Raw genomic sequence first — 16,155 nt, forward strand, 5'->3', positions numbered from 1 at the left:
AATTCTTGCAGGGAGGAAGCTAGATAGTTAAAAGAAACAAAGATAAATCTGGAAAGTATGTTGAATATATAAGCATAAACAATATCTTAACTAAAAGAACAAAGTTAGTACAGCAGTAGAGACATGAAAGTTCTTCCAAACACCTTTGGTTGTGAAAACAATAAAAGAGAAACTTTTTTTTTTTTTTCAGAATTCCAGAATACTAACCAAGCAGCTCCATACTCTGGGACAGCAGCCGTACATCTACACAATCGAGAAGAGGAAAGTCTACTACCCACAGTCCTTAACTACAAATGGGTATTTAATTTTTTTTAATTCATCTTTAATTTAAAGAAATCAGAAGCTTTGAAAGAGATTTGAAAACATTAGTGGACTTTTACGAAATGCATCTGACACGTGATTTTCAAGGGAAGAATTCTTTTATGGTACAGGAAACCAGTCAAATTCTTAGATGACGGTTTCACTATTTGGTTCAAAAACCTAACCCTCAATCTAAAAGCCTCATCAGAGGTGGCAATAAGCCCAGCTGCTCACTGCCCAGCCGTGAAAACGGGCTACGGTGGGGTGACGGGTTGTGATAGTAACTGGTTTCACCAGTGCTCACTGGCACACCCACTCTGCTACCCACAAACTCAAGCTTGAGAGGTAACATGGTAACTACAGAATGGAGTAGGCCGCCACAGACAGCTCCCCCAACCTGCCGAGAGCCTGGGCTCAGGCAGGGTGCGGGGAAACAGTACTGTCTTCCACAAGGGAACAGACACGCTCTGACAGAGGCCAACACTGGCTGCGGTGTAGCATAGAGCAAAGCTTGACTCCCGCCTGCAGGACAAGGGAGTAGGGAACTGCTCTCCCGAAAGTGAAGTTACCAGGTCAGAGAGCCTTCTAAGTGTGGGCGGAGAGCCTTCAAAGTGGGGCTTAGGAGAACAGACAGATTCTAAGAGATGCGGAAGACGGTCACGAGTAGGAAGAGAAACACCTGCCATCCAAAGGATCTCCGCAGCACTGATAAGCTCCATTCTTCCTGCTCTTATAACGCTTGGGGAGTGGATGGCAGGAGAAGCCATCCATCTAAAACCAGACCGAAGGCCTTCTCTGACGTGGCGGAAAGGGAGGGAGGTTCTGTAACACGCCCCTTTCCTGTTTTTAAGAAGCGTTGCCGAACGATAACTTACAGGCCGTATAACCCAGCCTTTTAAACTGGAGTTTGAACTAACTCGGTGTGTCCGGCGCATTCCCACCTGTCCACCCAGTGCCACCGCTGTTCTGCACTGCTGGCTCATTTTGAAGTTGGTAAAGCATCTTGGCTATTCTCTCCTTCGGCTGTTAGGGATAATGCTGCCGCAGGCATCTGTGTGCCGATTTTCAAGTGGCAACGTGTTTTGTTTCTCCTCGGTGTCTCTTTGGAAGTCACCCAGTTCCTTTGAGGAATGGATAGAGTGTATAGTTCCGAAAATCACTGCCCCGTTCAGCTCTCCCCCAGCAGTGTATGAAGTTTCCCATTTCTCCACAGCCACTGCACAACACCTGTCACTGCCCGCCTTGCACATGGATAGCCATAGGAGCGCTCACTGGTGTAATTAGTCAGCTGGTTAGCTTCAGACACAGGGAGGAAAGGCACGCATCCCTGCCGTGTCTTCACTTGCCACTCATGATGATATGTGAAGCTATATGTTAAGAAAGGAGGGGAGCAGGGCTGTTCGTTTGTATTTACTGAGACACACCGCAGAAGAAAGAATATCAAAAGTCAGTATTATTTCCCTCTGTCGGAGTGGAGGCTAAAAAAAAAAAAAATTGAGCCATGGCAGCTTGTGTTGATAAAGCCTATTTTTTTTTTAAAGCATAAACTCTATGAGATGAATCAGAGGAAGGAGAGACCATTGTACCCACTCCTTTTTCTTCTCTTTCATTTTTCTTTCCTTAGAACATGGACCATCAAATTGCCAATGACCTCAGACGATTTACTCAAAGTCCTGAAAGGAAACCAAGTGGCTTTCCAAGATTGCTTCATTGCAAACCTCCCTTTCCTGCTGACATTTCCTTTGCTCCCCTTACCTGAGAGCCCTACAGGTCTCTCCCTCACTCTGCCAGCTGGGAGTCAATTGATGTCTACCTGGGGTGCCTGCATCCCTTCATTTGCTGTCTTGGTCACTGAAGAGGACACCTTTGAAACAAATAATTCCTTCCGCACCTGGAACAGAATAACTGTCCCTCCAGGTATCCTGAGTGATGCTCAAAGGCAAAATGTGTCCGGTGTGACCGTGTTCGCTAGTGGACTTATTTTTCTAATAAATGGTGACCTTTACTATAAAAGTAGCAAAGCATTCGTAAAACTGGGCTCAAGTAAAGGTATTCCTGAAACTGAAATTATTGGCATGACAAGAAGAAAGTGGTGTCAGATGCAATATCTATTTAAGGTTAGTGAAAGATGATGTGTGCAAGCACGCGTGTTATCAACATATATTTAGAACTATTACTATACTGTTTGTTCAGGGACATATTGGAGATCTATTAAGCAGCATTTTGCATGGTTATTATCACTCCCAGCCAAGGACTAACCCCACTTAGCTTCTAAGATCAGACAAGATTCAGCATATTCAAACTTATATAGTGCTACAGACACAGTTATTTTATCTAAAGATACAAACAGCTTTATCTTTTGGGTCAAAGTTTCCTGAGGTCTCTTAGCAGTAAAGATTCATTACCAGTGACAAAGAATAAAATCAATCCTGTATACTATCATACAGAGCAATGCAGTCATATTGTTGGGATAAAAGCTCCCCCCTATATGTTTTCCCAAAAGACCTTGTTGTGCTTTCAAAAGCAATCAAATTAGTACAATATTATGGATAATAGATACCAAAGCATTCTCATTACAAAACATTAAAAAATATTGCACAAAATTTAAATGTTTTTTTTTAACTGCATTGCTGCGCTCCTAAGGAAATATGTTATAGCAAAAACAAGCACATAAGTTGAATGTTAAGATGTGTGTGATAGCCAAAGTGACCAGGAAGGATAGTGCTGAATGACATGCGACAATTCCAGTTGCCTTGAGTCCCGCACAGTTGTGGGTGGGTTTGCTCCTGTTGGTAGTGACAGGGCTTCCTTACAACATTCTCTGCTTAGGTTCTAAAGAGCATGGATGCTGTAACACCCGCCTCATAAACACTCATAAGACATTTTATAACTCCACAGCACAGAACCGACCAAGCTGCTCCCCACCTCAGAGCAGCCGGCTCCACTCTCTGTTTGATGTGCTCTGCTTAACTTACTACGCTCACTGATGCTTCGGGATACAAGCCTCCATGCAACCTGTGTCTTGACTGAATTTGTTTCTTCAAGAATCAAGGGACACATCACCATTCTACCCACATCCAACACATACCCAAATATCAAAAGAATTCTGAGAGGGGATAAAAAAAAAAAAAAAAAAAAAAAAAAGCTGTCCTAAAGGACTTGCTCAGAGGAAGATACAAATTCCAGCTTCTTAGCTCTCCTGGAGACTAACCTCTGATGAGCAGAGTTCAGATGACAGGAGGGAAAGCCTTGGGCCTGAGCAAAGGATGGAATCTGGAACACACTTTTTGCAAGAAATAATGACCTTCAAGGAGATCCTAACATATTCAGCTTTCATTCCAGAAAGAGAAGAGGCTGGGGAGTTGACTTAGCAGTTAAGAGCACTGGCTGCTCTTCCAGAGGACCTGACTTCTCTACCCAGCAACCACGTGGTAGCTCAGAACCATCTGAAACTCTGGTCTCAAGGGATCCAACACCCTCTAGGGACCTCCTTAGGTACCAGGCATGCACATAGGTTCCCAGACATAGATTTATGCAAAGCAGCTCATAGACATGAAATAATAAGTAAACATAAAAATTAAATGTCCTGAACTCTAGGATACTAAAGAATGCAGACTGAGCAGGTCATACTTAAGAATATCCATATATACACATATGCATGAAACAACAGTTAATGGGGAAAAAAGGTCATGAATTTGAAAGAGAACAAGAAGGGGGGGTATGGGAAGATTTAGGAGAAGGAAAGGGAAGAGGGAAACGGTGTAATTATAATCTCAAAAATAAAAGAAATAGATTTTTAAGAGTTTCCATCCGGATTTCCTAAATAGCAGCCAACTCACAATCACTTAAGAATTTGAATTTGCAGTAGCTGTGTGGCTTACTTACGTGTGAGATCTGAAAAGGAAAGTCTCATGTAATTAATCATTTTCAGGCCGGCCTCTGGGGGCCATTTTTATTGTTAGCTGACAGTGAAGGCCCAGCCTAGAAGCGGGTAGCATCGTTTTCTAGGTTCAGGCTCTGGATTGTGCGACACTTGGGGCGAGGGTTGAGTACGAGTGTGCCTGCGTTCTTTCTTTCACTGCTTTTGGCTGTGGGTGTGATACTGCTGCAGGCTTCTGTCTTAACCTCCTACAATGCTGGACAATCACCTGGAATTTTGAGGAAAAACAAACAAACAAAAAAACCCTTCTCCTTTGAAGTTGCCTTGGTTAAAGTTTTTGGTCATAGGAATTGGGAAGACACATTTCTGTATTAGAAAAGAAAAAAAATTTCTCAAATCAAACATTTCTGTTTCCACATTGGAAAAGTAGCTGAGGGCCGGGAAGGTATACCAGGGTAGTGTCTTCTATTATGTTTCAGTATTGATAGTAATTACAAAATATTTATAGCAGATATTTTTCCATAGTGGTTCTGACTTACACCAAACTTTGACAAATTCAGTGTTTCAACATTCAACTCTTAGTGGGTGTAAAGTGGCATTTCACTTTAATCTTATAGAAGAACATCCTGTTTGTTTTGGTTTGGTTTGGTTTTTTCTTTTGCAGTGCTAGGGTTAGATCTCAGGACCTCACACATACTAAGGAAACCCAGCACCTAGCTCTTATGTATTTCTTGTTTATGTCTTTCTTCTCTTTAACCATCGCCCTGCCTATATCTTTGGGTTTTTCTGTTTTGGTTTGGGGTTTTTTGTTTGTTGTTTGTTTGTTTGTTTGTTTGTTTTGGTCTTCCTGTGTCTTTGCATTGGGTGTTTGTTTTTATTTTTATACACTTAAAAGTTTTTGTGCTGCTGTTGTTTTTTAAGCCATAGCGATAATCTCTGTCTTTGAGTAGAGTCTATTTAGATGTAGTGTTTGTTAACTATGGCTATGGCTGAATTAAGACTACTCTCTGGGAGGCTGGAGAGATTGCTCTGTGTTTAAGAATACTTGCTGCTTAATCATGAGGCCAGAGTTTGGATCCGAGGACCCACACTGGGCAGCTCTCAAAGGGCTACAACTCAGTACGGAGAGAGCCAATATATTTGTTTGGCCTCCCTGGTCACCTGGTCACCTATGAAAGTATACTCACATAGATATAGACACATGTGGGGAATGGGGATTAAAAGACCACTATTTTGGCTTCTTTTCCCTCCACGAGGGATCGAACCTAGGCCCTCACACATGCTAGTCAAGTGTTCTACCACTGAGCCACGCCTCCAAAAGCAACACTCATTTCCCATCCATCCGACCAGTTCTTTGACCCTTTCTTTCTCCATCCTTGCCTCATTTTAAGTAGATCATTGAATGTGTTTAGGATTTTTATGTTGTCTCATATACAAGCTTTTTAAAGTGAAAATTATTTTGGTAGCTATGCTTGTGTTTCTAACAATAACCTTTAAGCTATCAGGGTTTAATTTTAAATAATACACTATGCCACAAAACAGTAGAACTTTATGACTATGTCTTTCAATTTATACCCCAATCCTTTGTATAATATCATTTTACTTCTAAATATGCTATAAATCTCACAACACATTGTCATGTCACTGTTAGACTGTAAGTGATTCTAGTGTCATGGAAACTCATAGATACATATGTAAAATGATAAAAATTTAAATATTTTTACTCTGTTGTTTTATGGGATATTTGGTTTTGCTTGTTTGTTTGTTTGTTTGTTTTTGAGATAAGGTCTCACTGTGTAGCCCAGACTGGCCTCAAACTCAAAATCTTCTTCCATCAACCTCTTAACTTCTGGGATTACAGGTATATACCACCATGCCTGGAAAAAAGGATAAATAAATAAGCAAGGAAAAGCTGGTGTATTTAAAGTTTTAAAAGAAATAATTATTCTTTCTACTGATAGAAATATCAGAAAAAAAATGAATAGAATTATTTCTTTTCATAATACACAATATGACATGTTTTTTAAAACAGACTTCAGTACACGAAGTGTTACTCTGAAATATGCTAAAAGAAAACGTGGTAATTCCTTCTGATCTTATTGCTTTTGGTAATTACTTCCTTTTTTTTCTTATTACTTCTGGTGCTCAGGGTGGAGCCCAGGGTGGTCTGTGGAGCTTCCCTCCCCATCTGTGCTGTCCACTTTCAGGGTAGTAAAAATAGAAGATGGTGATCGCTAGACCCCTCTCTGTCACTGAGGATTTTTCAATTTGCTTTTCTTTTCCAGTCTGAAGTAAGAAAGAGCATGGTGGCAGCGTGGTCAAAACATGAACTTTTCCTCGGATACTCTTCGTTTAGATTTAAGAAAGTAATGGATGTTTCATCACTGAGAGGGATTCTAAAGTTAGGCGCCGCTCAAACCATAGAAATACAAAGAGCTGAGTACACCTGGCATCCCCTGGAGATCGCGCTGATACTGTCCCTCTGGTCCTCCCATACTACCACCAAGGACATTAACATAGTGATATATAACGAAGACTCACACGAGTGGACCTTCCAGGACTACGATTTAAAATTTCCCAAGGACAGCAAATTATTCATACACTTTCTTTACTCGGCGATGCCGGATTTTGTCCTGTGGAACGAACACAGTATTTACTATTGTTACAAAAATTTCACTATGACGGGAATGATAAAAACACTTACAGGAGCCACCAACCTGTCATCAATAGCACATGGAAGCAAAATCCACAACGTCATTCCAGGTGAGATGTTCTCAATACTGCTAAAAGTATTCTGGGTTTCATCATATTGATGATAGACAAAGTGGAAATGTTCCAACGCGCAGTGCTTTTGATGGCTACGGGTATATATTTAGCACCTAAAGCTTAACAGACTTCAAATTTGACTAGCATTAAAATGTGATCCCGTGTGGCAGAATGGGAAACCCAGAAGTCTCATTCCACTTGGTTGCCAGATGCCAAGGAAACAGTTTACATGTTTGTTGGAATAAGAGGTGTTTTCTTGGTTAGCATTCCTAAGGTTAAATACCAACTGAATATCTCCAGCTGTAGCTTCACCTCACAGCCGCACAGGCAAGGTTCCAGTAGGACATGTTCTTCTGCAATATGGAATGGATGGGGCGGGGAAGTCCTGTTGATTACTGTTTTGTTTTTTTTTTTGTTTTGTTTTGTTTTATTTTGTTTCTCCTTTACTTGTCCCACAGACCAATCAGTTCAATGTCTCCTGTCACTACACTGTGTTCCTCGTGTGTACCTCTGTTTTCATTCGACCCTTTCACTCAAACCCTTGCTGCAGACACCGATGACCCCTGCTCAGATCCCCAGGCCCAGACACAGTAGCACAGATGGGAAAGGGAGTGTTCTGATGCCTGAACACTGACCTCTTTCTATAAGTGTGTGTCATGATACCTATGAATAAGCACATATACACACACATCACACATGTGACATAAACAACCATAGTGGGTTGGGGGCCAGCTATATCTGACTCTATTTAAAAAAAAAAAAAGGAAGAAAGAAAGAAAGAAAGAAAAGAAAGAAAGAAAGAAAGAGAAAGAAAGAAAGAAAGAAAGAAAAAAATCACATTCTGAAGTTGTTGGTCCTGGGACTTAAAACTTTAACCTATCTTTTTAGATGTGTATAATTCAGCCATAAATTAATATAAGTTTATATAGATCTATATAAATCCACAAACAAACCATTCAAGACATTTAACCTCTCTAAGCCTCAGCTTTCAAGTCAAATGGGTCAATGGGCTTATATGTGTCACAATTTGCAATCACTCTTTCTTAACCCCATGTTACCCTTTAATTCTTAGCATTTCAATTTTCTTCCCTCATGTATTCCAAGAAAGTGTTGTCTACCGTCATGTTATTTCCCCCCTTTCCCAGCATTCCTCTTTGAATCAGTCTTTGCCAGACCTTCAACTTGTCTACCGTTAACTTGAGGTCAGTCTTCAGTCACCTCGAATGAGCTGCCGGTGGCACTTGGAACAATTTGACATGACCTTTGGGCCTTTCCTTAAAATGCTTTTCCTGCTTGGCCTACAGGGAACCTCTTCTCACCCTCAGCCCCCTCTTCCTCCTCTCCACCCCATACCTCCTCTTCCTTCTTCCTTCTCCAGCTTCTACCCCTCAGCCTGCTTCTAATCCTCAACATCATAGCTTCAGAAAAGCCAAGCATCCCAGAGTGTTTTTTTTTTTTTTTTGGCTTCTGGGCTCTGCCTGTGGTTTGCCCAGCAGCCATGATCCCAGGCCTAATCTCCCTGCTCCTATTTCTAGCTGCCTTCCTAATACATTTATGGGGGGATGGGTAGCAGGCGTTCCAAATCCCACACGTCAGGTATTTTTATCTTGAAAGTGCCTAAAAAGATTTGTAAAGTGTACCTCTTGGTTATGTCCATGAAATCGTTTCCAGAGGGGACTGACTGGGGGGGGGGGGGGGCATGGGAGTCTGCCCTGAATGTCATCACACAATTTCATAGTCTGGAGTCCTGAATGGTATAAGAGAGATAAGAGCACGCCAGTGAGCACAGGCACTTCTCTCTCTCTCTCTCTCTCTCTCTCTCTCTCTCTCTCTCTCTCTCTCTGCTTCCTGCCCACCTGGAAATGAGCAGCCTCCTTTACTAGATACTCTTTCTGCCATAATGCTCCACCTCTGCTCAGGTCCAAAGCAAGAGAGTCAGCTCACCTTGGACTCAACCCTCGAACTGTCAGCCAAAATGAATCATTCCTCCCTCGAGACTTGTGGAGGCACCATGCTGGCAGAGGTTGTAGTTCATCTAGTCCAGATAGCCATTCTGAGCTCGGCAGCCTCAGGGGCCTCTTATTCTCTGCCTGACTTCATCTGGAGAGTGTCTTTAGACATAGGGTCTCCTAACCACATTTGATATATTTGGTATATCCCTCTGATACAGCTCCCTGATAACTCTCCCCTCCTTGCGCCTATATGATAATCAGGTGCTATGTTTCCATTCATATGATAGGAGCGGGCTGTTTACTACAAATCAAGCATCCTTGAAGTGCCTAGCTCCAACCAATTATGTCCACCTATTCTTGGAGACCCCCATCCTCTCCCCTAGGGGGTATATAACCTTTGTTCTCTGGAATTAAGGTTTAATTAGCCACCAGCTGGTTTCCAGGGTGTGTGATCCCTGCACAGTGCATGCTGGCCATTCCAGCCACGCTTCTCATCTGCTCCTCCTGACTTCGTGGGCTCCTGGGAGGCATCCCCCAGCCTGCCTGCAGGAGAACCAGCAAACCAAAGTGGTACCAGCTAGATACAGCCGTTGCTATAACCAGGTTTAACTGTAGATCTCAACCCTCTCCAGGACTAATTTGCGGGAATAATTTGGAAGTGCTTGGAGGTACAGGCTAGAGAAGCCCCGGGATGCTGTAGGCAAGACTTAAGGTTCACTTTTATTTTAATTGTGTACCTATGTGAGTGTGTGTGGTGGGGGTGTGAGGGCATCTGTTCACCGAGCTCAATGGGCCAGTTCTGGTGAGAGCTTAGAAGACCCAACTGTCATTAGAAATGTGGGCAAGAAACTCGGTGATGAAGGCCCCACTGGGAATCTGATGAGAAGACAACCACGTCACAGCCTGGCAAAGAACCTGGCTACATTCTGCTAGTGTCCAGAGACTTCCTGTGTCCAGAGGCTGAGTTTTTAAAGTAAAAAGCAAAATTAACCTTGTGAAAGGAATGCCAAAGTTACCTGTAGGACAGGTTTCGCCAGCTGCTTTAATTAGGTTCACGGTGAGAAGCGGGAACAAAAAGAACTTTCCTTGTTTGCACAGAAAGAGAGTTGAGGCTGAGGAAGGCCTGCTTTCTGAAGAGATTGCCACCACTGACTAGAAGCCACGCGTTTTCTCTGGACATACTCAAACATGTCAGAGAATAAAATCACTAGAGAGATTTTTTTTTTTTTTTTTTTTTTTTTTTTTAAAGAGGGCCCTGCTGGCACAAACTGTCTTAGAAGTTGTTCTCCAAGATTCGTTTCACCGTGCTTAGCCATATAGGTACTCAGAAGCAGTGTGAAGTATGTGGTCCAAGGAAGTATGGCTACCTCTGAAAATGGCAATGGATCTTGGCTTCTTCCACATGACGCCAGTTTCGTAGGCATGAAAACTTCAAGAGCTAACGGGGTCCTGGATGCTTCCATCTAAATTCCGAAAGAAAGCCTGTGAAGCCAGGCAGTATGACATCCTTGCCATCCCTACAGGCTATTGCGGGGCTTTGTCTTAAACCTGCCTGAGGTTTAAGACACGGAGGCATATGTATAGTTCAAGGCTGTTGGCCTTTTGCTGGGCAGGCTCTCAGCAACAATCTAACTCAACTGAATCCGACTTCTTCCACAGCAGCTTTCCAGTGAGGAGGTGACATGTCCTGTTAGCTGGGCATTGCTGGCTTCAGATAATAACTAAGAACACACTTTTTCCTAGCCACAAAATACAGTCCCTGTGGGTTACCCCAACAATAGGCCGTCCCTGAGAAGGTGGTGAGTACAGCTATGAGGGGGAAGCCTGACCTTCACTGGAGAAGCTTTCAGAAAAGTAGACTATCTGCCTAGAGCAACTGCAAATAACGAGTGGATCCAGCCCAAGAGAGAGGCCATGCAGGCTGAGGACTTCAAAGCCATCGCTGTATAGTCGCCCTAGACTTTTGGGGCCCACACACCACCACCGCAATGTGCCTCAAAAGCTGGAAATACTGCTGCAGGGTTCAACATTTGTCTTGACAGCTTTCCCCATTTTTCTGTCCTCACCTTCCCTCCTCTCTTGGAATTGGAGTGTTTATCATATGCTAATGTCCCTTGAAAGTATATATTTTGTTCTTGTTTCTAGCTGAGAGTTTGCCTTGAATCTCAGAAGAAACTAAACTTGGGAGTTTGGACACTGTTGTGGGGGGGGTCTTTTAAGACTGGGGTAAATCTCAGAGACGGACTCCATGTGTTTTGATTGTAAAGTAGAAAGGCATGAGCATGGCAGGGAGTGGGTAGTTCCGTGGTGGACTGTTTGGGTTAATTATGATTGTTAAGTTTGACTGAGGAATGCCTAAGGAGACTAGTAAAGCCTGCCCCTAAGTGTTTCTGGGTAGGATTAAGGGGCTGCACCATCCCACAGGCTGGAGGTGAAACAAAATGGGAAAACATGCCACAAGTAGGCGTTCTCTCTAAACGCAGCAGTGGTTGAATCCTGGATGCTGAAGTACTTGAAACGGCAGATAAGGACTCAAGAATCCAGTTTGTTGTTTGTTTTATTTAAATCAATAACCTTAAAGGAAATTCAAACAAGCGAAGGACATAATGATATGAATAAAAAGACAAGAAAACCAACATGAATGAGAAATCCAGCAAGGAAAGTGAGATTTGGGAAAGCAAAACCAAGCAGAAATGCAGGAAATGAAGAAAGCCAGCGGAAAGCATCACCGGTATGTACGGCTGGACCAAGCAGAATGTCAGGGACTGCACGTAAAATCAAAGACATATCATGTTCAGGTGGCCAAAGGAAGATTCTGTATTACTGTATCTCGAAAGAACTAGGGAACAGGCTGGTGGGATAAGGTGGTGGGCCCGGAGCTGTCTTTGGATGCTGTGGTGAATGGGATAAATAAGGGAGGCAGAGCATAGACTACTCTGAAGAAAGCAGAGAGCACAGGAGGTCACTAAGTGAGTAATACTCCTCCAAAGTATGGGGAACCCTCTGCTTTTATACAGTTTGATATTTACCATTGATAGAAGGAACGTGTGCATCTCATTTTACTCTTATATGTAGAGGAATGTTAATTCAGAGCATGGCTGCTCTGGCAAGAAAGAGATATCCAAAGACCTTCTAGGTCTGTGTGATCTGGCTGGAACACAGACACACCATTAATCCAGGAGACAGAGACAAGCAGATCTGAGTTCAAAGCCAGCCTGATAGAGAGCAAGTCTTAGGTAAAGAAAAGCTTAGGTCCAGACGTGGTGGTAGTACATGCCTTTAATCCCAAACAATAAAGATTAAAAATAGTTTGTAGAAGGAAGCACCCATGTTTGGAAGTGATGTCTAAATGAGTGACAGAAAAAGTGACGAATCAGAGAAGATTTGACGGACTAGGAAAGGGAAGCTACTTAAGGGACAATGCAGAGAGAGGAGACAGTTTTACTGAGGCCGTCATAGAGACGGGTTGCAGAGAGAACAACTAGACACAGGTGAAGACAGAACAAGCCAGAGAATGAGAAGGAGCCAGAAGATTAGAGCAGATTGCTGCGGTTAGTTTGAGGCCTAGCAGAGCAATTCAGGGACCAAGAGAGAAGCCAGGTTGAATCAATTAGCTGGGAGAAGAGTTTGAGCCAGGGCAGCTGAGTTGAACCAGCTCAGCTGAGCTCAGTAAGAACAAGAAAGGGTGAGCTTACTAAGCAGTGAGTCTCAGAGGCCGAAAACATCCCAGCCCTTTGTTGGATCCTATGAGGCTAGAAGCCTCCAGGACTAGACCGAGGTTAGCAGGCAGAGGCAATAATCCTCTGAAACAACAACTGAACCAGGAGGATAAAAGTTCCTTTTGCACAAACCTACTTTGTGCTTACTGGCCATTCTGTATGAGGCATATGTCAATGGGCTTCGAACTGACAGCCAACATATGCTAGCCATGCGTCTCGGGCCCACCTCGCTGTGTCTTAGCCTCATTGACAGATGTGCTCGTCCCACTCTGCTGTTCTCTCGCCCGCCCCCCACCTCTTCCGAGTACCATCTAGCTCCAGTCAGCTTTAGAGGCTTGTACCTTTCAGAAACCCCAGCATCTAGGCTTACTGGCCCCCGTCTCTCACCTGAGAATGCACACTTCCTCTGCGCGTGCAATTATATGTTATTTGTCGTCTTTAATTTTGTTGAGAGCCCCCCTTTCCCTTCTTGCAAAACTCTCTTATACATTGTTCATTTGTGTGTGTTTGTTTCTGGTTTTGCTCCCCTCCCTCCCCATTTATCAAAGTTTCTCTTTTTATTTAGTTCCCTTTTTTGGCCTTTTGTCATGAGAATTACTTCTCTATAAGTTTGGAGGCCTGTATCTGCTTCTTTTTCTTTGAATGATTTATTTATCTTTATATTTACTTATATTTATTTATCTTTATATGCACTGGTGTTTTGCATGCATATATGTCTGTGTGAGGGTGTCCAATCCCCTGGAACTGGAGTTACAGACAATTCTGAGCCACCATGTGGGTGCTGGGAATTGAACTCAGGTTCTCTGGTAGAGCAGCCAGTGCTCTTAACCACTGAGCCATCTCTCCAGCTCCATGCATTTGCTTCTTAAGTGATGTGATTAGCTCACTTTTTCTCCCCCTTCTCTCTGTCTTCACTAAGAGGTATAAATAAGAACTGAGTAAAGCCTTACCACACAAGCCAGAAGTGGCGGCACATATCTGTAACTCCAATGCTTCTGTGGCAAGATAGGAGGTAGAGACAGAAATATCTCCAGAAGCTCATGAGCCAGCCAGCCTGGTATTTACTGCAATGAGCACTAAAGGTCAGGATATCTCCAACAAAGTGGAAGGTGAAGACGGCACCTCTGCTTGTCCTAATACAGCCTATTTTTCTGGTTTTTTGTTGTTGTTGTTGTTGTTGTTGTTGTTTTGTTTTGTTTTTGTTCTTTGAATTCATGGGGTTGGCAGTGCGTGAACATGTGGAGGCCAGAGGACAATCTGTGGATTCCAGAACCAAACTCAGGTCATCAGGTTTGGTGGTAGGAACCATCTCTCCAGCCCATCTACTGTTTTTGTTTGGAAAGGTTTTCAGTTGTATGCAGAGTCATGCAATATGTATCCTATAACGGCTTAATAGTTCATCAAAGAGACCTTTTATATGCAAATCTGATTAGTATCTTATTTAGAGCAATTTATGAATTGGTGATTTATCTACTTCCAAATGTAAGACACACTGAGCACCAGGCACCCTTGACCCCGCACATCCGCCTCCTTACTTTTAACCAGTCATCTCTTGAGTGTTGCCTTTTGAAAAGTAGAAAAGACACATTGATAGAGGGTGTGCAAAAGGAAGTCATCTTGAAAGGGAGTCATGAAATCCACACTCCCAATTTGGCCATATAGAGCCATAAAACCAAAGACCTACCCTATTTCAGGCAAAGAACTCTGTTAAGGCAAGAAGGCTGGTCCTTTCTCCATCCCAGTAAGACATGCATTGTTCTACTGTGGTGTCCTCCCATAACACCATAGGCTGGGTGTTTTAAACAACACATAGGAATTTGCTCATATTTCTGCCAGTCCAGAATCAAGGCACCGTGAGGAATGAATTCCAGTGAGCCCACAGACAGCTTCTTCCTCACTGTGTTCTCACAGGAACTGTCTCTCTCTCTGTCGTGTGTGTGTGTGTGTGTGTGTGTGTGTGTGTGTGTGTGTGTGTGTGTGGAGGGAGGGAGAGGGAGATCTTCCAGAAGAGTGGATTCCTCTTCTTCCAAGGATGCCAGTTCCACTAAGTTAGTGTCCTGTGCTTATGACCTCACTGAACTAGAATTACCTCCTTAAAGTCTCTGTTCCCGGGTGTGATTACAGTGTGGAGGAAGGCTCCAGGATATGAATTTGAAGGAAACACAGATCTGAATGGAACATCATCCTCCCTGATAGTCCTGTCCTTTCTATGTGCATATTCCTTACTTAAAATGCTGTGTATGTGATATGATATATAAAGAGGCATCGTGAATATGAAGAGACATGTAGAGAATAAAAAGTCCCCAAATGAGGGCAGAGGTGGGAGTTCATACTTGTTTCCTCTAATTCTTTTCAAGCTATATAGTCATTATGCAAGAAATTACTTTTATTAAAAGTCTACTTCAATGAAACAACATGATTTGTCATTACTTAAAATAACACAAACTGCCAGGCAGTGGTAGCACATGACTTTAATCTTAGCACTTGGGAGGCAGAGGCAGGCAGATCTCTGAGTTTGAGGCCAGCCTGGTCTACAGAGTGAGTTCCAGGACAGCCAGAGCTACACAGAGAAACCCTGTCTCAAAAAATAAAACAAAACAAAACACCCCACAAACCTGGACCCACTGACATGACTCACCAAGTAAAAATGCTTGATGCCAAACCTGACAATCTGGGTGTGATCCCTGGACCCCACTCGATAGAAAAAAAAAAAGCAAATTCCACAGATTTGCTCTGTTGCACATGCATGCACACACACCATACACATACACACAAATAAATACACGTTAGAAAATTAAATAACGCAAATGTTTCTTTTTTTTTTTCCAGATAATCAAGGGACTATTTTGGTAAAAATGGAAAATAATGAAATGTTCTATTTCAAGTCTGACATTACAGATGCAGTTAAGCTACATAAATGGTTTAGCAACAAAGCAAAGACAGCACTTTACGTCAACAAATCTTACAATATGTATCTCTTATACCTTGACAATTCTAAGCTGACGGTCCAAGAATACCCTCTGTATCTGGAGGTGCAAAGTATAATCCACAGAAACAAAGACAAAGACCAATGCCCATTTCTGGCGTTCCAACACAATATCATGAGACATTTTTACCTTCTGGATAAAGGAGAAAACCTGACAATTTGGTCTCAAATAGTCTACCGAGAAAATCTGGGTCTTTATATTATTGTGGAACACTATGGGCCAAACATATTAAACTCGAGACAACATGTTAACTATGAGATTGCCTCGGGATTCTGTACGAAAACTATGGTAAGTTGATTTTTTTTATTTCTTTATTTGGTTTGAATAACTATTATAACATTAGGTGTATTATTATTATTTTCTTTTTGAGGGACAGGGTATGCCACTAAACAAGTAAGCTAGGCTAGTTGACTATTGAGCCTCAGGGAACCACCAGTCCCTGCACACCTGTGAGGAATTACTTGATTACGTGAGTTCCTGGGCAAGCCTGTGAGGCATTTCTTGAGTAAGTTAGTTGTGATGGAAAGCCTGAATTCTGAGTATGGTCTGGG

At 42.7% G+C, this 16,155-nt stretch overlaps 1 protein-coding gene across 1 annotated transcript in view; it reads left to right on the plus strand.

The window, feature by feature from the left end:
- Catspere (catsper channel auxiliary subunit epsilon) overlaps positions 1-16,155 on the plus strand; it is an 85,019-nt gene that overhangs the window by 26,797 nt on the left and 42,067 nt on the right. Inside the window, exons 8-11 of the mRNA XM_060364765.1 lie at positions 191-297; positions 1,925-2,417; positions 6,466-6,943; positions 15,447-15,892. Coding sequence (XP_060220748.1) covers positions 191-297; positions 1,925-2,417; positions 6,466-6,943; positions 15,447-15,892 — 1,524 coding nt within the window. The remainder of the gene's footprint in view (positions 1-190; positions 298-1,924; positions 2,418-6,465; positions 6,944-15,446; positions 15,893-16,155) is intronic.

Source organism: Meriones unguiculatus, chromosome 11, assembly GCF_030254825.1.
Source record: "Meriones unguiculatus strain TT.TT164.6M chromosome 11, Bangor_MerUng_6.1, whole genome shotgun sequence".
Classification (NCBI taxonomy): Eukaryota; Metazoa; Chordata; class Mammalia; order Rodentia; family Muridae; genus Meriones; species Meriones unguiculatus.